Below are 26,651 nucleotides of genomic sequence, written 5' to 3' on the forward strand. Positions count from 1 at the left end.
TTATTCTCAACATTTCCTTTAACATATTTTTCTCTTAGGATATTTTTTTGTCATAATTTGATAAAACAACTTTTGACGATAGCAGTTTTAATATAATGGAAGAGTTAGAACCGTTCACAGTATTTAAGACGAGGGGGTGGTGGGGGAAGGCAAGCAGCACCAATATAGCCTCCATCCCGCAATTTACTCATCCATAATGCTTCCCAGCCACACCCTTTTATCTCCGGCAAAATGTCTTTACTATTCAATGCTTATTATAAAGAAATGCGGCGTTAATATACAATTTTAAAGACGTAGTGGCATCTATCATAATCTATAATCATTTTCATTTATATTTTTGGTCTTCTCTGAACATGTTTTATGAAGGTAAGGAGAAATTCAATCTTTACAAAATAATAACGCAGTTTTGCGTGCGAATCGGTTTCTAAATTATCTAAAATCAGAATTTAGATAGATTGATTTAGATAATTTTGGCAAATCAGACATTTTACTCTTCAAATGTTAGGTCCCTTAAATACTCGATACATCATCAGTTTTACACCCGATAAAATCATTTTTAATAAAGAAAGGCGAGCTTGACAGACACAGATTTATTAAAAAAAAACGAACAAAATTTACATAATAAAAGCAATATTGCTGATTTATCGACACAATTATCACCATTTATTTAAAATCTGAACAAAATTTACATAATAAAAGCAATATTGCTGATTTATCAATACAATTTTCAAGCAATTTGACAGGAAAGAAGTAGAATTTAACAAGTAATTTATCACATTTGGTTGGATTATTTAACTGGGAATGTGCCTGAATACAACTTACGAATTAGGTAATTAACTTTTATAAGAAGTTTCCATGTTTTTCAATTGAAAGTACATCAGAGATATTTGAATCTTAATCAATCATAGTATGGCCGATACAGAATGATTTGGCATTTTTGAGCAATCGGCTATTTTGAGAAATCAACATGGTAATATAAGGGCAATAAAAAAAACACAATTCGACTTTTAAATGGTGGAAGAGAGCTATTTTCCAAGAATTATCACATTAACAGCCTAAAAAACATTAATTGACTATTAAAATAGAAGACTATTAAATACTTGCTCAAGTGCCCAGATTACTCAAAGTTACCCCCGCCGTTTACCCGCGCTTGGTCTTCAAATTATGATTTTAGCTCAAGTGCCCGGCCTTGCCCATCGAATTCATTTTTTCCTATGTCACCCGTTGAGTATAACCCATAAATTCCCTAAAAAAATGTCAGCCGGTTTGGTCCAGCCGTTTGCCCAGCTCTAGCGAACAAATAAATAACTGGCAATTATCATATAGGTAAAAATTCATCGTCAGATTATAATTAAATACTAAAATATAATTCTTAAGAAATCTAAAAAGCTGTTTATGTATAGTTCAAGAATTTTATATTGACATTTTTACCTTGGCCCCTACAGCACTTTTCTCGTAGTGAAGAACCTAAAATAATAATAATGTATTTCGACATTTTGAATAAAAGAAAAATATTGAAAAAAGCATTCGAATTCATAACAGTTTGTAAATAGACAGGGGGGATGAGGGGGATAACATCCTGATCTTGATTTACAAAAATATGCAGATCCACAGTGACATATTCAATTGGCAAAATTTCAACCAAAATCCAATCCAATCCAATCCGATCCAATCCGACTCTTTGGGTGTCCTCTACGATCAAAATCTGTATCAAAAATGAATTGGATCTTATCATTCTAAGCACTAATCGAATATCATCAGGGACCTTTTCTCTTGGGGGCGGGCCTAACCTTTTAGAAAATTGCAGAAACTCAGGTTTCACTTCTCCTGGAGGGGGGAGGGGGTAAAACAATAGCCCCCCCCCCTGTATACGCCTCTGATAATCATTATTATTGAATGTTACCTGGAAGGTTGCTTTCTGTGCCTCTCCTACCAACTCCAAACCAGACTAAAAACATACCAAGGTTCAACACAACAATAAAATATGATTTTTGTTAAATTGAAATTTCTTCCAAGTGTTCCTTACTTACAGTGGTAACAGAATGGAAAGGAAAGAATCTCTATATATAAAATAGCAATCTCTCTTTTTGTTTGTTTGTATGCATGTCCGATCCTGACTCAGGAACCCCATGACCAATTTGCCTCAAACTTTGATTGGGGAATTGGGAAAAACACGGGAATGTTCCTTAAATGGTTAATTAAGACCTAGGGTAGGTAAACGGTAGGAGTAACTAAAAAGTAACCTGGGCAATGTGGGGTTCCCAAGCTAGTATGTAATAATTTAAACTTTGATAGGAATATCAAGAATTTTTAAATATTTTTAAATAAAGAGAAATCTGCTTCTGCATTTTCTTGATAGGGTATAGGTGTTTAAAGACCCCCCCCCCTTCTTGAAGTTTAAACATTCTCTCATAAGGTCTATTTTCTACACTGGCATTTTCAGCTGATCATAAACACGGATTTAAAAACGTTAACACACATATATCTGTACTCGAACGAACACACGAAGGTTTTCTAATGGCATTAGTTTTAGTTGATAAATGTTTACCTTGATGTCCTTACTATGAAGGAATATTTTACCCTGAATATCACTACACTTCAGGAATCCAAACTTACCCCTCCAGTCCTTAAAAAGACAAAATATAGATGTTTACTAGAAAAATTTAAATATAACTTAAAGGGACTGTAAGCGTAATTTCAAGTGACCTTCCATTTATAGAGTGGCTGAAAATTTGATGCAAATAAACCGCATTTAAATCTTCAGCTATAAAAATGAGGGTATCTACCACATCGATATCCGGACAGAGGTTTAAAGGGTACCGTTGTGAATCAGAAATATCTCCCTTTAATTTGAAGGTCACTTGAAATTATGTGTACCGTCCTTTTAATTACTCCTTTATACAGTGCACCCTCTAGAAGATTAAGAAAGGAAAATATACCTAGATTACTCCTATATACAGTTTATCCTCTTGGAAGATCAAGAAAGGAGAATATAACATGATTACTCCTATATACAGTTTATCCTCTTGGAAGATCAAGAAAGGAGAATATACCTTGATTACTCCTATATACAGTTTATCCCCTAGAGGATCATGAAAGGAAATTATACCTAGATTACTACTATATACAGTTTATCATCTGGAAGATCAAGAAAGGAAAATATACCTTGTGAACCCCTTTATAAGAGGAAGATCAAGAAAGGAAAATATACCTTGATTACTCCTATATACAGTTTATCCTCTGGGAGAAGATCAAGATAGGAGAATATACCTTTATTAATACTATACACAGTTTATACTGTGGAAGATCAAGATAGGAGAATATACCTTGATTACTCGTATATACAGTTTAACTCCTGGAAGATCAAGAAAGGAATATATACCTTGATTACCCCTATATACAGTTTATCCTCTGGGAGAAGATCAAGAGTATTTACATCTTCCTCTGTGGATCCAGAACCTAACAAATAAGAACTAGTAAACATATTTTTCTAATTTAAGGTATTTTTTCGTNGGGGGGGGGGAGGGGGGTTTGCCATGCTGCCCTCTCCTTAATTGCGCGTCTGGTAATGTGGATATTTAGATCAATTCTTAATCTGATTTATTTAATTTGCATTCAATATCTTGCAGTATATTTCTACCCTGCCGTAATAAATAAAATGAAGTGATTATGCAATTATCCTCAAATCAAAGGTGCGCACTGTGAATATTGATATCAAGTGACATTGTTTATTGAGGATCAATGCTTAATCTAATCATTTCAGTTCTTTATCCCTTGATCAAAGCCCCCCCTCAACCTCTGGTCAAAGATCCCTAATTTTCTCATACAAAATATTGAATGTTATATATACGTATTATGTAGACACAGTTAATAAGGATAAATTTAAATTCAAGTATTAATAAAAATTAACAAACAAGTCTTTACATGGCAAGCTAAGTGTCTCCAGGGGGCGGAAACGTTATGTGTGTGTGTGTGTCTGTACCAAAAAATGTGTGCAAGTTTACAGTACCGAAGGTGTGTACTGTAGGTATATACAGTACATACGAATCTCGGTATTTGTACAGTCTAGGAGAGTACATTTGTTTATTGTTAATTGTTTACTTAAAAATAAGTTTAATATACATGTAGCATATCATTTATATATTTAAGTCAACACTATAAGCCAAATGTTCATGCAAAGATTATAACTTGATTAAAGTTTACACCAAATAAAGTCGTTATTCAAGTTTATTTATAATTGACAACATTGTTCTGCAGTTTCCTTGACTGTAATCATGTTGTGTGTCTGTACCAAAAGAGTGTGTGTTAGTTTAACGTACTGTTCTGCAAAGCAGTGCGACTGGCTTTCTCATGCCAGACCAGCGCCATTTCCTTTCCCTTTATTCCTATTCCCTGAGTGTCTCTTTTCCTAACAATCTGTTGCTCTATAAGTGGCTATTTTTAATTTCTCTCCAATTTTAGAAATTTTCTACAGAGCGTCCCATATCATATTAGATTATCTTCAATCTTTAACGCCAAAATACGCACATAATACTCAAAAAATCAAGCATTTTCTGCAAAATTTTTTTTAATAACCTTATTAAATTTTTTGAAATGATTCATTCTTCTTAAATTTTCTGATTTATCCCCCAAATTGTAATTTAGACCCATTGACGCGGTCTAATTTGATGTGGTATTTATATTGGCGAATTTTTAAAAATAATAATTGTTGACTTGTTAGTTGCCATAAAAGATTCGGGCCTGACCGATTCAGTCGTTTTCAGTTAGTTGGATACAAACACACACAACAGACAGACAAGCTGCTAAGTAAATATTTAACAGATTTAGCTCAGATCCATTTAGATACTATCAACGATTCAAAATCTTTATTTATTTTTCCTTTTTGTTTATTGTAGTATGGTTTTTAGTCCCTGGTGTGTGACTAAGTATCCATTACGACAACAATTGTTTTTAAAAGTTTGGAATATATTGTTGCGGAGAGGTTGGGATAGGTTTCCCCGTAAAGCTCTTTATATATCAGGATAAGATGGAAAATGCCCTGCGACACTTTAGCATCAGGTTACACAAGGAACAAAATACACAGTTATTAGATAAAGAATGGAAAAACTCACGACTGTCTCCACAAATCAGTAACTTGCTACTTTTTTACAAAATGTTTTAACATTTCTATATCCGAGGAGAATAACTTGTTGGTTTATCAAGCATAACTTCATATTTGTTTCAAAAACAGATTGAATATAATCAAATAAAATAATACATCAAGATAAATCCAGAAAACTCATACCAAACCAGAGGTCGAATTTAAAGAATTTGAGCCACAAATATGGTTGCTTCCACTTAAAATTGTATTTTATTTTTCAAGATTTAAGCCTGCGCTAAATTAAAACCGGTTTTTGGGGGATTTGAGACGCGGCTTAAATTCATCAAATTCAGACACAGACTTAGTTTATATAAATTAGGCTTTTAAGGCGCTTCACTCCCATCTTATATTTCAATAATTAATTGTGGTTCTTTCTGTGACTATCTTCTCTTTGTACAGTAAAATAGTAGAGTAAAGTGCGTTATTTGGTTATAGTTAACTCAACTTTTCCGATTTTTAGGAATAACACACATCACTTAGATAAACACTAACCGTTTGAAAAAACATATATTGTAAAGTTTGAAGATATTTGAGTAAGAAACCGAAGAAAAAAATGGAAATTATTCATCATTGCTGCACATACAAAGGTTGCTTTAAAGCTGTATTTGGTCAAATATTTCCCTTGGGTTGGTTATAAATTGCGCTATTTGGTTATAGAGTCAACTTTTTCGTTTAAGCTGGTACAGTAAAAACGTTTATAAGAACACTATTTTTCATGAGTATATTCATGACAAAAAACTTTTTGATTGTTTTTCACTTGGAGGATCATCAAGCTGTTCAGTGAGGGGAGGATCATCAAACAGTTCAGCAAGAAGAGGATCATCAAGCTTCTCTTGAGGATCATCAAGCTCCTCTTAAAAACAGTTCCTGGCAATAGCTTGAGTTTGTTAGGAGCCTGTTCATTCCAAGGAAACAATCCAGTTCTCATTTGCACATTATTGTCATCCCTAAGAACTTTTCAATGGCTTCCCATAGCTTGCTCACATCAGAATATTTGGGCAAACTAGTCCCCACATTTTTGTTCTAATTCAACCTTTGTGCTGTTTCATATTAATGTAAAACTAAAACCAAATTCCGCAATTTCATGTATAACCAAATACCGCATCTTACAAAAATATTTTAATAATTTTGCAGTATGCATAACTTTTAATATGCAATAATAGCAACATCGACACTTTGGGAGCTACTAAAGATCTATAGAAGCCACTACAGGAGGAAAATCAAATTTCAAAAAACAATCAATAAACCAAGGTTATAATGCAAGGAAAAATTATTGTAGTTGCGTACACTCTGCTTATATATTGTAACCAGTTCTTTCTAGGTGGAAATTGTAAACAAGAATAGATGCATTAGTGACGTTTAATATCCGAGAAGGTTAAAAGCATTTAATTTTGATAATTTTGATAATTCATATACTTGTTTCCTATGACCAAAATATTTCATTGATATTTATTGTGAAAGATGAATCCCATGTCAGGCTTTGACATCCGTCTTGTGTTTACATTACCATTACCGCACAAAAGATGCGTACACCTCTGAAAATTTTTTCCTTGCATTACAACCTTGCAACAACTATACAAAGCTTAGCTCTTCATTTGCATTTCTTAGCTCTAAAATTTTAAAAATGCATTATTTTGCATATGTTTTTAATGTCCTGTAAATGTCACACTAAGTGAAGAAAAAATTTCGCGACTAGAGAAATATAAATCTGATAATAATATTTTATTAAGAAGTAATTTTGGTTAGGCTAAGATCTCTACTTGCAATGATATTAGGGTTTTTAAATATAACCAAATAACGCACTTTACTCTAACAATAAATTTACGTATAAATATGTTTTTGCGCATTTTCAAAATTTACGAAAATCAAAAAGTTTTGGACACACATTTTTGGCATCCATAAACGTTCCCTGAGGTCATGTGAGGTCTCTCACAAATTTTGACCCGATCAGTTTAGCTGTGTCGACGTAAATTGGATACAATCTGACATACACACAGTCAACCAAAGTATATATATAAATCCTGGGTTCATTTCAAATAAAAGATTTTTCTCTGAATACAAAATTATTCTGGTAAAAGGTTTTTTTTTATTTAGATTTTACTGTATTAATGATTTTTTCAAATGATAAACAAAATTTAACAAAACAGACTGAAGGATCAATAAAGGAACTAAAAAATAAGTCGAAGGTGCCAAAAACGATTAACAATATGAACTAACCTGCTGTGCTGGGTGCCATAATCTGAGTCTTAGGTTTAAACTTCTTACTGTTCCGACCCTTAAATTATGAAAAGATATTTTTTTTTGCTAGAAATGCATTGATGTATAAGTTGTCGAAAATCCAAAAATGCATTCCAATTTTATCATCTATTTTGATTTTCTAGCAAATTAATACTGAATATTATCATTATTAACAATGAAATAATTAATGATTAGTTTGGTTAAAGGGACTCTCAAAGTAGTTTTAAGTTACCCCCAATTTTACAAACTGATTCACAACAGAATTTCTGAATAACAATGATGACTCTTAATCACTGTATCCAAGAAACCAAAGTTGCAAATAGATTTTCAGTTAGAAAAACAAGGATATCTTGTTCTTTCTGGAAGAAATTAGTTTATCCTCTTGGAAGATTCTGGAAGAAATTAAAATGTCTGATGGTAATCAGACTCACTTAAAATTAAATTGAAATTCATTTTCAACAAACTTTTACTAAATTTTAGGTTACAACGGAAATTTGAATGGCCTACCTTAGTTTCTTCTGCTTTCCTTTTCTTCTGAATGGCTTTGAGATCAGCTAGCATATCCGCTCTTTAATATATACCATTGAATGAGGAAAAAAGTTGATGAAAATTGCCTGTATTATACTACCCAACACTCAAGGTAAAAGATAAATCGAAACTTCAGCTCGTTGATCAATTGATTGTGGGTTTTAACTTTCGTTTATTATTACAATTGTTTCATGTACCATCCCCAACCATAATTCTCAATCACATGACTGTTTATCTTTATCAAACTTAACATGGAAAAGTATAATCACTAGAGGTTGCCTTTTGGAAGAAAAGCAAGGGGTCAAAACAAAAGTTTTTGATCTAAAAGCTAAAAATTTCAGCATTCATTGTAGTATTCCTTTCTTCACTCCTAGACTTCTTCTTTGGACTTGAAGTATGGCAAGGAACAAGCTCTCTGGAACTATTTAGGTAAAATTATTGAAATAAAAAATGAATTTTTCTAAAATATGTTCTTCTAAAGAGTATTATTTGTTGGCATTAGGTATTGTGCATCTATGTTTTTGAGTAAATATGGATACTCTATTTGTTAGGATATGTACTACTACTACAGAAGTGAAAAAAGTGTTTTCAAAAAGTAAATTGGTACAATTAACAAGTTATAATGAGCTACCTAATAGTAGAAAAGTACCACTAGTGATTAAACTTTAAACAAGAGTTAATTATAAAGTAAGTGTAAATGTGAGCTGAGAGAATAAGCAAGTGAATAATGAATTATGAGCTTCTAGCTTGAGAATAAAATAACAAGATTCATGGTGTCATTCTGTAACAAGCCAGCCACCCCGTGGAAATCAATGTCATGTAACAAGCCAGCCACCCCGTGGAAATCAATGTCATGTAACAAGCCAGCCACCCCGTGGAAATCAATGTCATGGATTTAAAATTTTGCTCAAAGTTATTTAATAGTGAAAAAACAATTTACTACTGGCAAGTGAACATTGAGCTACTTAAGTGAATGAATATGAGCTACTTAAAGTGATTAAATATGAGCTTCTAAGTGACTAAATATGAGCCACTTAAAGTGATGTAGGAAAATGATTGTAAACTAATAATAGTTGTTTAAAAGCCAGTTCTCCATAAATATAATCAATTGTTAATATTTTTAAAAGTGCTGAAAGTGAGTTTATATAAGCAACTGAGCTACTGCACAGTGAATATGATGAACTTAAATGAAGTTTTCAAAATAAAGATTAATCTGAGTTGATTTTTTTTTATTTCTATTTCACCTTGTCCTATTCTTAACACTGGTAGAACTATCAGTTGAGGCCTGTGACAAAACTTTTTTTTAACATAAAAGCAAATTACATTCTGCTTTCAAACTGGTTGATACATCGGCTTGAACCATTAGACAAATTTATGTCATAAGCAAAGGTTTTGTTATTCTCAATATTAATAGATGAAAGTATACTTATCCAGAGGCTGCAATTAAAAGTCTAGTCTTAACTCTTATTAAAAGTTAAATATTTTCAAGTTTAGACCAAATTATATGCACGTTTTAAAATAAGAGCCCTATGTTAACATGGTTAACATTTCAAAGAGCTCTATCTTGAAATAAGATAAAATTCTTTTCACAGAAACACCAGACTGAAATAGAACTCAATATTATTACATCCTAAACCATCCTTTCTATTTCCAAACCATTCAAATTAACTGAGCAAGTTGTATAAAAAGTTGGGGCCTTAGGATGAAGAAAATTGTCAACAGCAGAAGACCATTTTGCATCCTGATAAACGATCTTTTATTACACCTTACAGGGGTACATATTTCCTAGAAAAATAATTGTTTTACACTCCCCCAAAATTTGTGGGTACCCCGGATATCAGGTATGTTTGTAAAAAAGAATCTTTTTTTAACAAGTTTCATTTCTTTAATTTGAAAAACGAAAGTTTAGTTTTTTTGACATTCAAATATTGCACTACACTAACATTTAGAGTTAACAAACATTTTGTGCAGAATTACACTTTCAGAGTATCTGACATTTCAACAGTGTTTTACAATTGGCTAAACAATTTGAGAACACGAGCAAAATGTTTCAATTTCATTTCACACAAGTTTAAGGTTTCGAATGGTTTTAATTTTAAGATCTGTTTTCCTGAGGTGGAGCACCCGCTGAGAAGTTAGGATTGATGTAGTTAAATCTACAACAGCCATTCCTTCAACTAAGTTCAAAAAAGAAGGATTTCCAGGGTGGCAGTTAAATATTTTTCAAAATTGGAAGTAAACAAGAGGAATTATTCAAGCTAACTTTCTAAATCACACACCCTTATAACAAGATACAAAAAAATTGTTAGTGGTGTTAAAAGGGACTATACATTTAAATTTTACTGTCTGGTTCACAACAGTACCCTTTTTATACCTTTCACTCAGAAAAACTTAAAGCTCTGTGAGTGTCTTAAAGTGACTTCCAGATTGATGCACCAGTGCAAAGAATTATCTTTTTTCAAGACAGAAAAACCACTAGTGATCTCATTTCAGGTTTGAATTTCATCAGTGGGATACAGTATCTTTAAACTCAAAATGGTGGTTTCAAAATTCTAAAAAAGCAAAATAAATGCAGAAAAAAAAAATTTAAAACTCCAGTATTATTTAAGAATGAGTCTTTTAAGGTATTTGGGAACATAGACAGGTCTAAGTGGGGGATGTGATGAAGTGATGGGTGATGAAGGGGGAGTGGTGTGTTGGGGTTTGGATGCCTAGGTGTTGGCTCTGGTGTCTGAGGTGTAGGGGGTGCAACACTGGGGAGACTCATCAACTGGACCTATAAACATGTCAATTTAGCAGAGCTATATATTTTGTTAAGCCGACAATTGAAGAACAGGAAAATTTTACCGATCTTTAATTAGCTAAAACCTGAGAAGATTTTAATATTCATGTTATACATGTATATTTTGGTTAAAGAATCGCCAATTTAAAGCAAAAAATGTAGAACTTTGTAAGTACCTGTATAGTTGTTCCATTGGGTCCCATCATCGGTAATGTCAGAGTTTGACCTAGAAGAACAAACTTTTCAAAACAAGGAGGGGGGGGGGGGGGTTACAATTAAACACCTTGTAACACCAAATTTTGTACAGGCTGCGTTTCAGAGGTCATAAATATTTGGAGATCAAATGATCTAAGGATCATCTCAGGTCAGAATGGAATCAGAACACCAAAAAAACCTATGATTTGATACTCACTTGAGCAACTGAAACAAATGTTTATCACATCTGAAGTCCAAATATTTATCAAGCAAGAATTTTTAAGCAAGAATTTTTTAACACTAAATGACTTATTTTTATTGATTGGCAGAAAACAGAAAATGGTTTGGAAAATTTAGCCCAAAAAAACTTGATTATTTTGCCATAAATCAAACATTTCAATAATATCTAGAAATACAGAGATAGTTGGTGTTCAGAAGCTTAAGAATAAAATCATATTCGTCTTACTAGCGACTTTAAAAATCTTTTTTTAATGGTAGCTTGTGACCAATTAAAAAATATATGAATTTCTTTAAGTTCTTAAGAATAGGAAAATATACCTGGAGGTGGAATAGCTAGAACTGGGGGTGGAGTAGTCATAGGAGTGTATGGCAAAACAGGCGGCGGAACTAGAAAATAAAAATAATTTCCTTGTAAAAAAACGATCTGTAGAATCAAATACTAGCAGGCCTGATAACAGATTTGATGTTATCAATATAATTTACAATAATTATATTGATTTCTGAAAGTCGTCTATTCTATTCATCTTGACACTATGATTTTTCTTAAATAAAAAAATAATAATAACAGCCTGATTTAGTCCTGCAGCTATTGACCAGCTCTGTACCAGAAAGTGTCCAGTCCACAGTGATCAAATAAAAGGCAGAAAAACAGCAAAATGAGAAAAAAGGGAGTAAACACTGTTAAAACAAACAAGACTCCCCTATTAATTAAAACAAATAACTCCCCCACCCCCCTCTACACAATTTAAAAATAAATGCCCCTATCATACCTGACATTGGAGTGGTGGGTAAAGGAGCAGAGGGACTTGTCTAATCAGCCAAAGCTTTATTGTTAAGCCCAAAATATTAGACAAAAACAAAGCTTTAAGGGTTAATAAAAATAATAATAAACTTTTGTGTCTGAAAAACGAAAGATTTTACTCGGAACCAAATGTGAATTGCTATTTTAAATCCTTTCTTAAACTTCGAATGGGGGTTTGAATTTGAACCATCCGTATGTAGTTTGGCATTGTAGCTCAAGATCATTTAATTCAGTCCCAGTTCTTATGAAAGGGTAAAAATATTTTTGACTCTTAACAACCAAAACACCCTTTGGACATTTGAAGGTTGACCCTATTTGACATGAATATTTAGATTGTTTTATCACTTAAAAGTCTTGTTCCTTTGGATAATGTTTCTGTGGTTTGGTGGGATCATTGACTAGAGATGACCTACAAACACTCAAGAGAAAATTTGAGAAAGGAAAAAAAACATGCAACAAATTCTAAAAAGTGAAGTTAGAAGTAGTAACAAGTAAGCAAAAAAATTTTAAAATTGACAAAGTTACAGGGAGTTAGTAGTACCATTTCTTTCCATGGGGTATTTTAAAGATTGCTTTAGAAAACACACCTGCAATAATTCTAATAACTTTAAATGCTACCAAGATGAGAAGGTTTTTCATAATAAAACAAGATCAAAAAATCCCAACAAGAGTAAAACCCCAAATGCATTTTCTCAAAGTTCCTGGCAGGTGAACTATTATTCTTCTTGCTCCTAGGCCTGTCCCTGGAATAATAAAAAAAAAAAATTAATAAATTTGGATGAACTCGGTGATCAAAGTCAAGAGTTAAAAAATTCAGGATTGGGTTTTGGGCTTCTTTACATTCAATTGTGAAATACAAGGACAGCTCTGGGACAAATTCTTGGAAAGTAACTGTTAACAGCAGTAAAAGTGGATCCATCTTATGACACAAACCTTTAATCCTCTCTGAAGTTCTATTCTAAATGCTGTATAAATATATCTGTTTAATATTTAAAGTAAATGATAAGTTAGATGATTAGTTAAAGGTAATGTTCAGTTTTGCTCTATTTTTACAAATCTTAAAAAAAACTTTTTGAGAATTTTCCTAAAAAAAATTCCCCAAGGCTCAAACCCCTCAATACCTAATAAATTGACGTAATCGATTTTGAAATATAACCCTTTTAACACTTTTGACCTGGATCTAGTGTAGTTCGAAGAAATGAACTCAGGTCCACTAAACTTGTTGTTGCTGAACTTACCAGACTAAAAAACTCAAATTAGATTTCCAGGGTAATTTTTTGTAATCCCTCCACTTTTCTTTAAACAAAATAAAAATTAAATAACAGATTCAAACTTTTTTTCTCATTAGAAATAAAAAATAAGAAATTTTTACAACAGCATCTAACTTAATTTTTGCAATGAATATTAATATTTAAATTCCTACCTTATCATTGTTTTTGTTCGGCAAGTTGTGAACTTCATGATGCCACTCTTTCCAGTTCCTGAATAAAAACAAATTATGATGTTGCCACTTTTTCCAGTTTCTTAACAAACTAAGTTATATTGTTGCCACTAATTTTAGTTCCTTAATAAAAAACAAGTTTGTTGACCATAAATATGCCTTCTAACCCCCCCCCCCCATGCAATGTCCTCTTTACCAACCCCTCCTCTCGGAGACATTCCAAGCCAAAGCAATACTCCAGCAATTACTATGTACTCCTAGAAAAGGAAAACACCAGATAGTGAAATGTTTAGCCAGTGAGTAATCAAATCCACAAATAACTTGATTTGCATTGGAGACTCAGAGATCATCCTGAAGATGATTGCTAAAAACGATCCTGCTGGGCCTCTAGTGTTCTATGGAACCAGACTCATGGAGATATCCTCAGTGTCCTCACTCGACAACTGGTTCTAGTGTCCCCGACCCCTCAAGCCAGCTGACCTGCTCACCAGATCTGGTTCCACCTGTGATTGGATTAATTCCGATTTCTGGTAACATGGCAGTTTCCTACCTCAAATTAAATACTCTTGGCCTTCCAAAAGTTGTGGGCCACTTCAAGCCTGTGACCTCCATTCCAGAACCATCAACATCATCACCCCTATGCCAGTCAACCTGTCCTTGGACCTCATCATCAGCCTACTGGAGCAAAACCAAAGCCTCTCTAAAGTGGTCTAGGCTCTGAAATTAATACACAAATCCTGCAGAACCTGGAGAAAGAATCCTTAACGCACTGCTACCTGGAACTATGTCAAGCCCTCCATCCTCTCCTCCATCAATCGAGTGCCACAAAAACCATTATCACCACCAACAAGCAGAAGTGCCTTGTCATTCCACTCTTGGACAGCATCTATTACGTCTCAGCCTGTAGTTTCCGATCCCAAATCAGAGTTCTATTGATCTGCAAGAATAGTATCTCGGCGAAGTGTGTCGTGTCGTCACCCTCACCAAACATCACACTGGTATTGGAGCAGTGAAGAGAATCATAGGCTCTATTAAAAACACTTAACCAAATTTATCTCCAGCCCTCACAAATTGAAGATGAAAGATGAAGAACTCCTGACCTAGATTCACCTGGTCATTGACAAGCTCATCAATTGACCCCTAATCCTGGGGCCTCCTTGGGAGTCACCTTCAACCCCTACCATGTACTACTCAGGTTCCGAGATTGCTATGGGGACGAAATAAACCCAGACATACCAGTTCACCAAATCTTGAGGTGGAACATTGTCCTTTACCTCATCAACTCTCTCTGGCAACAGGAATACACCAGAAGGAGACTCACCATCGCCTGGAAAGAACAGGGATTGGTTCCACAGGTTGGAGACATTGTCCTCTTCAAGAATGAGCCCATATACTGTCATGAAATCTCAACTGCCAGGGTTCAAGACCTTCTCAGTAGAAACAGAGACATATGTTTAGTGTCTCATTCAGTTTTTGTACATTGTCAGTCCAGGGCCCAACAACTATGTGTTGCGCTCCTATTGGACACTCATTGCAGGGCTTGGCCCATGGAGATTTTAGGGTTAGTCTGTTAAGAGATTGAGTAGAATTGATGTATTGCAACTCTTGCTACAGGCTTGTAAACCCTCTCCATATCTTTTCAGTTTCATGCAATGTTGGTTTAAGGTCTTTAAGGTCCGAAAGGAGTTTTTTGCTGAGTTCAGTTACAAAAATTTTCCGACAGTTTTTGATTCTCCAATGATTTTCGTGATCTTAGATTTAAAGATTTATACATGTCTTTAATCAAATTGATGTGTTGAAATTATGAGTATTTTGTTTTACCCATTCTTTCTGCATTTTCAGTTTTGACTCAATGCAGTGATTCCAGATGAGTGGTTAAATGCCTTTGACTGGTTTTACAAGTATAGAACTACAACACTCAAAGGATAGATGTCAGGTATAGGTTTTAAACTTACAATCGTTTAGAGTTGTTATGTCGATGTTGATGCTACAACTTATTTATGACAAATTAATGTAATGCTATTACTATATTTTGTACCTAAATAGTAGTGTTAATTTATACATGTACCATAATATATACCCCTATCCTCTCCTTCCCATTCCTGTCAATTTATCAATCACATTTCAATCAATCAATGCTTTAAATTCACCTATTATTCTCCCATTCAATCCCTTCATCCTCGAACCTTAGCACCCCCCACTGTTGACCATAAATCTACCTTTTAACCCCCCCCCCCCCCCCCAAGCAATGTCGTCTACAAAACTCTCTTGTAGAAGTTTCCAACCGAAAGCAATACTCTGGCAATTTCTCTGCATTCCAACAGAAGGAAATTACCAAATAGTTAAACGTTTTAGTCAATGAAAAATCAAATCCACAAATAACTCTGCAGTCCATAGTAAATTCCACCTAAAGAACCAGAACTATATTTTCAGAAGTATTTACAAATGTTTAAAACTACTACATCAAACCCTCTAATCCTTAATCACTCCTTATCACCCCGACACAGTTAAAAAGTAAGCTGTCTAATGAAACATTCAATAACATTTATATATAAATTTTTATTTCTACTAAATCTGTATTTTTTATAGGTTTGAAATACAATTGTTTATGTGAATATTTGCAACTTTTGTGTCCAAATTAAGGAGTTTATCAACTAGTCAACAAGGCAATTAATCAAATAATCAACTAGCCAATTAGTAAATTTATCACTGACCTCCCTCCCTAAGTTTTTACAAAGTTATGATGTTACCACTATTTCCATTTTTTAAACAAGTTTATTTACAGTGTTTATTGTACATTCTTTTTTTTTAAACAAGAAGTGGTAAGTGCCACTTACTTAAATTCTTGACACACTTCCCTTTAGTTATTAAGCCCTTGCAATCTCATTTAAAAAAACTATGACCTAAAATGTTTTGACTTGAGGAATAGTTTTTTATGCATGAATAAGGGTTGCAGGGCCTTAAAAAGTCTGGTCCTTGTAAAAAAGAATTCAAAATTAGCCCAGAACTTTTTTGAGCCTAGAGCTGAAGATCTAGAAACTACATTTTTTTAAAGCCATTGAAAAATAAATGTAGAAAAGTGCAATACATCTTAATATTTGATAATAGCAAGAAAATTTATTTTTACATTTTCCGCCCCTTATTTCAAACAATTTTTCAAACCTTCCTTGCAACCCAACTGTTGCAGTTAGTTCTTCGGGAAAAACAGTATTCACAGTTGCAATTTTTTGAGGTGCTACTCTTTCCAATTTGGTCAAAAAAGAGCGTGTTTATGGTGCTAGTCCTTCCAATAACATAATTTTCAATTGACCCTATATTTGTAAGGTGGTTTGTTCAATTCTCAACAGTACCATTTAAACCTTTGACTGATCAAGGTTGACAGAGTTAGCCTGGTTTCTCTACAGAAACGCTTAAAACTGTTAATACATTTATTAGCAAGCAGTTTTATACTTACAAATATTAATATTTTCTGTCCAGAAATTGCGAGAAAAAACGTAAATTTGGGAAATAGCGTGGGTTGGACACAGAATATTTAGGATTTTCTGGAAATATATGTCACATCAGCTACCTAAAGTTCAAACTGTAAGCTACCATTCTGGCAATTTTAACACAATTTTAGGGATAAACAAAACACACCGAGTTCAATGCCGTAGATGATCAGTCAAAGGTTGTAAATCGGGCATTTCACACAATGTAATAATGGTTACCAGATATTACACTTACAGTCCCATTTATATGTACCTGTTGTGTGTAATACTCCACTATTCTACTGTACATTGTACATATTGTTTACATGCACTTGTGGTGTGTATTTATTGTACTGTTTTACTGTACATTAATTTCCAATTTCCACGTACCTGTAGTGTGTATACAGTTCCTTAAACTCAATATCCCACTGCTCTACTCCACATGTACGAAAGTGCTTGTACAGGAGACCTTGAAAATGCAGAGAACATTAAAAAGACCAAAAAGGAACGAGTGAAAGAAAAATCATCATGAAAATAACAGGGATGTATATTCTTTACAGGGAGAGAAAAAAGGGTTTTTCTTGGTCTGAAGAAAAATGAAAAGTTAAACTAGCACTAGACCTGCAATATCCACCCTAAAAAACGTATCCGGATCAAGGTCATGAACATTAACTTAAGATTTACTGATTAGATGAATAAAATAATGAATAAAAGGATGAATAAAAGAATAAATAACAGAATGCATAGAAGAATTAATGAAAGAATGAATAAAAGAATGAATAAAAGAATGAATAAAAGAATGAAAAGAAGGATAAATAAAAGAATGAATAAAAGAATGAAAAGAAGGATAAATAAAAGAATGAATATAAGGATGAATAAAAGAATGAATATAAGAATGAATATAAGGATGAATAAAAGGATGAATAAAAGGATGAATAAAAGGATGAATAAAAGGGCGAATAAAAGAATGAATAAAAGGATGAATAAAAGAATGAATAAAAGGATGAATAAAAGGTTGAATAAAAGGACGAATAAAAGGAATAAAAGAATGAATAAAAGGATGAATAAAAGGATGAATAAAAGGATGAATAAAAGAATGAATAAAAGGATGAATAAAAGGTTGAATAAAAGGACGAATAAAAGATGAATAAAAGGATGAATAAAAGGATGAATAAAAGGATGAATAAAAGAATGAATAAAAGGGTGAATTAAAGGATAAAGACAATAATTGATGAATAGACACAATAAGGATCACTAAAACAAAGATCACTGCAAGGATTCATTAAAGCACCAAATAAAGGGGGACCGGGGAACAAGAATGAAAGGATGAATGAAAGAATGAAAGGATGAATATAAGAATTAATGAAAGAATGAAAATATAAATGAAAGAATGAATGAAAGGACAACAATTAGGATCAATGAAAGGAGAACCTATGAAAGAAAAACTTAAAAGATTGTAATTAAAGAATAAATAAAAAGATTATCGCAGACTTTAACAGAAAATAAAATAAAGACCAGAAGAATGAATGAATAAAAGAATGAATAAGTGAATGAATGATTGAATTAATAGATAAATAAATTAAAATCTGCTACCTGCAGACCAGAAAATCGAAGAATCAAACCCATCCAAGTCCTAAAATAAAATAATAATTGAAAGAAATTTAAATTGCATCTTTCATATGATATTTTTGCTCTTAATTGGTTAAAATGCTGTTCTCACAAATGAAGAACCCTGGCAAGATCAAGATACAGAAGGTATTTTTAATAAAATTCTTATTTTTAAAGGCACCGTTGAGAATCGGACATTGCTATTTTTGCAGGAGAGGTTATTTATAATTACGCATAAAGTCCCTTTCAGAAGGTATTTGATTACATTCAATGGTAACCAGACAACCAGTGCTTAGGATCCACTTAATTTGATGCGGATCCGGATTCTGGATCCGCACTGGAAAAAATGGATCCGGATCCAGGTCATTTCTATAAGATTTACTGAATTTTTTTTAACAAAAAATAATTTTCGATTTTTTTGTTTTATTTTTTTCCTAAAACTTGACCATTCAGAAATAAGGGAATTTTATAATCTTTTTTTTCAGAAGTTCAGATTTTAGTTTTTGGAATAAAAAGTTTTTTTTGCAGTTTTTGGTTGATATTTTACCCCTTGGATCCGGATCCGTGGATCCGCATATTTTTGAGGATCCGGATCCAGAAAGCCAAAATCTTGCGGATCCAACAGATCCGATCCTATGCACTGCAGAAAACTGTGATATGACACAAGTCCTCGCTCTATTATAAATAGTTAAAACGTTAACATTTTTAGAAAGAAAAAATAATTCCAAAACCGCGGCACCATCTAATTTGATCGTCATTTGAGATGAAAATACGAAAATTTGGGAAACTTACAATCCTGCTGTTGGCAATCATAGGTCGGTAGTGTTGGTCAAAATGATTATAAATAATTATCAAGAACATCCAGGGTTACCCACAAAGGATGTGACTTTAATGAAGACTTAAAACTTTTAAAAAAGAACGATTCAAAGGTTGTCGTAAAAATCATCTTTCAAATGTGTATTATATGATTTGCCCAAGAAAGAAACAAATTTACAGCTGTGGAGAACCATGCATACAAGCAAGAAGAATAAACCGATTCTGTACAGTCGTCTCTGAAGTCTCATCCTTTGTGGGTAACCTAATATATACGTCATGAAAAAGTAAAAACCCCACCTTGCTAGAACTGCTGGAGTGAAACTGACAGAATCCTTTAGCTTTGGGCCCATCATTGTAAGTCGAGTACTTCTGGATATCAGTAAACTCAAACAGTTTTATATCCTGAATATACTGGATATCAGTAAACAGTTGTATATCTAGAATATACTAGATATCAGTAAATTCAAACAGTTTTATATCCTGAATATACTGGATATCAGTAAACTCAAACAGTTGTTTATCCTGAATATACTGGATATCAGTAAACTCAAACAGTTCTATGTCCTGAATATACTGGATATCAGTAAACTCAAACAGTTGTTTTTTTTATTATTAAAAATCATACACGCATTTTTTTAAAGAATTATTTTTTCCTTTTCAGATTAAAAAAATAATTTCTATTTTAAGATATTTTTCAAACCCCCCCCCCCCCCCTTGAAATATTGTTTCTACTTTTGCCCATTTTTTACTGATTAAGATTAGATTAAGCTAGGATTAACACAGTTTAATCTTTCTAAGCTTAGATTAAGCTGAGATTAAGACAGTTTAAGCTTTCCAAGAATAGATTAACACAGCTTAACTGATGCTTAGTCAAATTTTAAATTATCTTGTATAATATTTTGATATTGCAGTTCTGAATTGTTCTGATCCATAATATCATGTTTTTAACCTGATCCACGGTTATATCTCCATATGGATAACTAGGAGACAAAATATTATGTTTATAACCTGATCCACAGTTATATCTCCATATGGATTACTCCAAACAACTGTGAACAGATCCAAGACGCCTAAAACATTAATAATTCTAAATTATTGAGTGAATTGTACGATTCACAATGGTACCCTTTAAACCTTTGTTTGAACTAAACTAATGGAGTTATCCATCTTCTTCTATCTTTAAATTATTTATTTTCAATTGCGTTTTTCTCTAAATGATGATAAAGAAGGAATAACAGAATTCAAGGGTTTACCAGTAAAAATGCAGGGGAATTAATATATATTTTGAGAAGGAAAAATAAATTTCCAAAAATGATGGGATCACAATTTTCCAAGGTTGACATAAAAAAACCATAATCTAATGCGCAAACGCTGCAACAATTTGCAGAAATCATTGTTAATTAATAAAAGACTGCAAGTGTTAAACTCGATTTTGGCGGGATAAATATTTCGTCCATAGCCTAAATCGAAGGTTCAATTTAACGGCGTTTAAGCTGAAAATGAACATTTAGGCTGAAACTTTTCGGACACAAGTCTGCCTTACCTGGAATAGTTATTGGAGGATCTGAGAACCCGTCTCCAGGTTTCTTCTCCTGTCCATAGATCTCTAGTATCTCCTCACTCTTACCATCCTAGATAATACTGGTTAATACTAGAATCCATTCTAGATAATACTGGTTAATACTGGAATCCATCCTAGATATTACTGGTTAATTCGGAAACCCATCCTAGATAATACTGGTTAATACTGGAATCCATCTCCAGGTTTCTTCTCCTGTCCATAGATCTCAAGTATCTCCTTAATCTTTCCATTCTAGATAATTAGTCCTTAGGATCCGGATCCTTTTAATCTCAAAACACAAATCTCAATTGTTAACTAACAAAAACTTCCTAATCTCTGAATGGTCCACAAAGTTTCAGCATAAAAGTAATTGAAAGAGGACTACAAAAGTTAGACAATTTTTCACTTTTTCCAAAAAAAAAAATCAGAAAATTTTGTAGAAATGTTTAGGATCTGGATCCCAATACATTTCATCCAAAGGGGATCTTCATCACTGAAGGGACTGCTGAACAAGTAATTTCAAGTGACTCACATTGAAACGATATCTTTTTAAAACTTAAAATTCTTTAAACTTTCCTGCAAAAATCTGCAAGTCGCTTATAATTTTCAAAAATATCATTTCTGTTAAAGAGAAAATTAAAATTTTGTGATTTTGAGATCAGAACGTTTCATATTTTTGTAATCCCAGGAATCAATATCAAAATCCTAATTTGGAAATATTTTTTTTAAGGACTTCAGACGTGGTTTCAATTTTAGGAATTGATACGTTGTTTCATTTTTAGGACCTAAGACGTGGTTTCCTTTTAAGGACTTAGATGTTGTTTTCGTTTATAGGACTTGAGACGTGGTTTCTTTTAGACTTATAACTTGGTTTCATTTTAAGGACTGGAGACGTGGTTTCATTTTAGGAATTAAAACGTGGTTTCCTTTTAAAGACTTAAGACGCGGTTTCATTTTAAAGACTTAAGATGTGGTTTCATTAATTAACAAGATTCTCCACATGATTGATCAGATAAATTTTATAAATCTATAGATCACTTCTATTTAAAGGGAGTGACCGGTTGTGTAAGGTAGTTGAACTGAGTATTCTTCAAATGTCATCTTTTCAATAATATTTCTAGAAAATCTGCAGAAAATCTTTGTGAATAATGAGAAACCAGAATAATGAGAAAATAGAAACTAATTATTAAACAAGACTACTTATTTTCGATGACAAGATAAATTTTTATTTTCTTAACATGTTCCTATACATGCATCTGTAGTTTATTGTAGACCTTTTTACATTTTATGTCGTCGTTATTTAATAATTTAAAAAAGACTAATTCTGAAAACGTGTCCACCCCTAAACTTGGAGTTTTGAACATCAAATTTGCGCTCAAACTCGGGATTTACAGTTCTTTAAGAAGTATAATATATGTCTCGAATGAATCCGAAAGAAGTTTTCCACAACACTGCATACTCAGTTCAACTACCTTACATAGCAGGTGGCTCCCTTTAAGATTTAATTCTTTTCCCCGTATAGTGATGAGGTTGAACATTAAAAAAGCCTACCTTATTTTTATACTGTACAGGGCCTATAAACAGAGAAAATAAAACCTAATCAGTTAATATAAAAGAACAAGTTTTACCTATTTATATATATTAAGATTACAATATTTATCTCTTTAAAAGATAATTTTTATATTTATTAGCTAGCTTGATGACCCTAATTAACCGTTTATATTTATTAGCTAGCTTGATGACCCTAATTAACAGTTTATATTTATTAGCTACTTGATGACCCTAATTAACAGTTTATATTTATTAGCTAGCTTGATGACCCTAATTAACAGTTTATATTTATTAGCTAGCTTGATGACCCTAATTAACAGTTTATATTTATTAGCTAGCTTGATGACCCTACTTAACAGTTTTATCTGATAATCTAATAATTTGTTTAATCTTCTTAACAAGTTACTGGAGTTAATTTTTTAAAGATAACACAAATTTTGCAAATCATTACAAAAGCAAACAGAGGCGGGAACAGACGGGGTGATTGGCAATGAGAATTCAGTCCCTCCCCACTAGATCTGTGAAATCTATGGTTTCCAGGGTTTAAAGCCCCAATGGCACCCATTGAAAAACATTTATACCCAACCCCCAACCTTTGGACAAATTCCCAAACAGGTCCGGCGTCCATGATACAAAATACATTCTTGAAATTTTAGAACCTGCACAAGCTCATAGGGTTTGTTTGGTGCCTTGTAAAAGTTCAAAAATCTTTAGAACAAGAAACCAAGGTATTGCTCATTATTATTTCTAACAGTCATTTCTGAAGATCATTTGTTTAATACCACTTAACCATAAAAGTTTGTTCTGAATGATGGCGAGTTGAAATTTGTCCAAGCTTTCCAGCTCTTCTGTTTCATCCTAAAAATACAGTAGTAGTCAGAATACATAAGAAAACAGTAGAATACAGTGGTATCCAGAAAATAGTAGAATATAGTGGTATCCAAAATACAATAGAATACAGGGGTATCCAGAAAACAGTAGAATACAGCAGTATCCAGAAAATAGTAGACAGTGGTATCCAGAATACAGTAGAATAAAGTGGTATCCAGAATACACTAAAATACAGTGGTATCCAGAATCCATTGAAATAAAGTGGTATCTAGAAAGCGGAGGGATGATTGTCGTCATCATTTGTTCTTTTATCATTCACTGTCACGATAAGATTCGTGATTTAGAATAGGTTTATATAAAAAATGCGTTTTAACGTAGTGGAACTAAACCAATTATTACAGGACAACGTGTAATTTAATGAGACCCTCAATGCGAAGATATGAATGCCCGATTCACAACAGTATCCTTTTTATGGATAAAATCAGTTCAATTCTGTTATTGTCTCCATTGTTTCTAAAACAAGAAATGCGTCAGTCAAATACAAAGAGAAGCCACAATCGAAATAGAAATTGGTTTTTAAAAGAAAATAAAAATGGAATTCTAATTCGTACTAGATGGGCAAAGCTTTTAACGGTACTATTGTGAATCGGACCGAACCCTCTATAAATAAAAGTTAACAATTTCTCTTAATTCAACAAATTACGTAAGAATTTCGGCACTAGACTGTTTTCTGGTTACTACTGTATGATACGGTAAAGATTTATTTCGAAGGCTGGTATCATTAAAAATTAAAATAAAATGGGGTTACAGAATATAACTACAATACTAATAAGTTCTGGCATTTCTTTAATTTCTAGGCTTGCTTCTTGACCTAACCTCCCCCCCCCGTAATTTCCGAGTAAAGATTTAAGACCGCATTCTATCTTTTTTATACATTATTTAGTAAATTTATCGGGGCAGAGCTCGGTCATCTTAACAGACCCAACCCCATTACTTGATCAGGAGGAGAGACCGAAGTTCTTCCAATACTAAACCAAGATCGAGGGCAATTCGCGGTATTTCCTAATATACGATTTTGAACCCCCCTCCATCCTTTCAATTAATTTAGTACATGGATCTCATATGTAACACATGGATATAAATGGTTATGTGGCCGCAGCGCCCGGCCCGTAGCCTGTCCTAGCCGCAGCGCTCGGCCCATAGCCTGTCCTAGCCGCAGAGCCGGCCCCCCTAGCCTGTCCTAGCTGCAGCGCTCGGCCCAGATATTGTCTTAACCTAAACCTAATCCTAAAATAAAACAATAATAATATTTTGGCTGAAAAATAAGAGGTCATGTCCATTTGATAGGAGGGGGGGGGGGGTCCAAAAATAGTATACTAGGACGGACCCCAATTCGCAAAAGCCAGCGGGAAAGGTCAAATTATTAGCCATTTTCTTATTCATTTAACCATAGATATAACTATAGGTCGTATATATCTATCTACGCTACTCTGGTAAAGCGTGACTATGGTTCTACCTATGGTAGAACGTCTAAGAAATTGGCCATATTTCAGAGAAGTTAAGGAAATCGTACATGTTATGTTACAGTTATCAAATCAAAACAAAATTCGTGATTTAAAAGATGAAAATCGTTCTCTAAAGAAATTAGGGTCTGTCCTAGTGCACGATTTTTGGACCCCGCCCCCTCCTATCAATTTTGTACAGGACCAAATTAGTATATATTTAGTATTATTTAGGGTAATACTAGGACAGACCGAACTACCTGATATAGAAACTTAAATTTCCCGAAAATCAGCGCTCTTTTCCTATCATCCATCTCATCGCGACCCATTTTGAATATTCAACAGTATAATCTGAAACCACTTGAAACTTTGCACAATTGTAAAAACATAATATAAATACTCGAATCACTTACTAGTTAATATTCTGTTTCGAATTGAATTCGATTCAAATGTGTCTGTACTTTCAAAGACTGGTTTCAAGAGTTCATTTCATAGTTAAAGTGTATACTGACGTACAAGTGTACGCAATGTTCACAAAACTCCGCAAACTCAGGATTAATCACAGGGGCGCCACAATTCAAGCAGGAGGGTATGGGTAATGAATGGGAGTTTTTATAAACAATTATGACTACAATACTTTAGAGGAAATGGTCCACCATTAACCCCCCTCCCCCCATTATTTCCCATTTCCATGGATAAGACAATCATGCATGAGGGGCGTACGAAGAATTTGAGCCGCGGTTTAAATCCGCCAAAATCCGCCAAAACCCGGTTTAAATTTAGCGCCGGCTTAAATCTTGAAACATTTGATACAATTTTAAGTGGAACCAACCATATTTAAGCCGCGGTTTAAATTTAAACCGCCGCTCAAATTCTTTAAATTCGGCCACTGTTAATTAATATAAATGTCTCTGCCAAAATGTTGTTTAAAAATGTTTAAGTTTAAAGATTTTAAGATTTGTCACACCTTTTCCAAAAAAACTACAAGGTTTGTTTATTAGCATCCCGTAAAATATAATTCACTATTTTGGTAAACTGTGATTAAAACCGGCATTTTATTGTTTATAGGTATAGGGTGAGTCAGAAAAAAAGTGTGCTTATTACAGTCTGGTGCAAAATTGTACCTTTTTTTGTGCAACTCTCCTGGATGGTATTTTTTCAACATTTTTTGGAATATTTTTTTTTTGTACTCTAAAAATTTTTTTTTCTCTCAAAATCGAAGGTTCAGAAAAGCAATAATACATTATTTCTATTAAATCCCAAAATAAAAACAATATCAATCACAGACAATACGTAAAACTGTAAAATGAAAATTCGAAATTTTCCTTCTGGTCTAATTTTTTAGGAAAAGTTGTTTTTCAATGAAACAAATAAATAATAAGAGAAGTAATAGCTTTTGACCATGGTATGGTTTTACGAGCTAGGATGGAACATAAGGATTAGGCCGGAAAAGTGTGTTAAAAACAATGGAGGTCATTTTAAATAATCATTTAACCTGTTAACTCTGCATATTTGTATTTTACATATCTTTCAAATTTGTTAACCTATTTGATAGAAATTATATGTATGCACATTTTTGCTTTCCTAAACTTTTGAATTTTAGAGAAAAAAAGTTCGCGGACATCTGTGGAGGAAAAAATCCTCGAACAAGGATTATAAAATCTGGAAATCAGTAGTTTCGGATCCTGGAACCAGAGAAGACCAACTCAACTTCCTCTCCTTTTATACAATCGTTATTTATCATGTATTTACAACTAGAAGCAATAAATGTCCTTTATAATAAGTGTAATAAGTGTCCTCATAAACATGGGAATTGAGAGACGACTTGAAAGTCGTCTTTGATTTCCGAGCTTTTCATAAACTGGTCTACCTTTCTTGTATTTTAAAATTAACGAATATATTAGATATTATGACAATTTTGATTTATAAAATAAATTGAAATTTGTACA

General features: G+C 33.0%; 1 protein-coding gene across 3 annotated transcripts; it reads right to left on the minus strand.

Moving 5' to 3' along the window:
• Positions 1-741: 741 nt before the first annotated feature.
• Positions 742-25,072, minus strand: LOC111718193 (uncharacterized). Of its 3 annotated transcripts, none has more exons than XM_023493721.1 (27): positions 24,963-25,072; positions 23,164-23,227; positions 22,370-22,395; positions 20,801-20,888; positions 20,266-20,327; positions 19,555-19,659; positions 18,427-18,466; positions 17,224-17,302; positions 13,349-13,406; positions 13,100-13,167; positions 12,627-12,668; positions 12,286-12,334; positions 11,894-11,933; positions 11,442-11,510; positions 10,865-10,914; positions 10,618-10,682; positions 10,021-10,062; positions 9,603-9,651; positions 9,151-9,191; positions 8,265-8,327; positions 7,886-7,946; positions 7,358-7,415; positions 3,383-3,459; positions 2,549-2,626; positions 1,904-1,948; positions 1,432-1,467; positions 742-1,055 (listed from the first exon to the last, which is right to left on the minus strand). In XM_023493721.1, exons 1-27 carry the CDS (start codon positions 25,029-25,031, stop codon positions 1,026-1,028), a joined length of 1,554 nt encoding a protein of 517 aa, XP_023349489.1. In that variant the 5' UTR covers positions 25,032-25,072; the 3' UTR covers positions 742-1,025. The 3 variants fall into 3 exon arrangements, with proteins under 3 accessions (XP_023349489.1, XP_023349490.1, XP_023349488.1); XM_023493722.1 differs by having other exon boundaries at positions 8,265-8,321; positions 9,603-9,647; positions 10,017-10,062; XM_023493720.1 differs by having other exon boundaries at positions 9,603-9,647; positions 10,017-10,062.
• Positions 25,073-26,651: the final 1,579 nt, after the last annotated feature.

Source organism: Eurytemora carolleeae, unplaced genomic scaffold (assembly GCF_000591075.1).
Source record: "Eurytemora carolleeae unplaced genomic scaffold, Eaff_2.0 scaffold470, whole genome shotgun sequence".
Lineage (NCBI taxonomy): Eukaryota > Metazoa > Arthropoda > Copepoda > Calanoida > Temoridae > Eurytemora > Eurytemora carolleeae.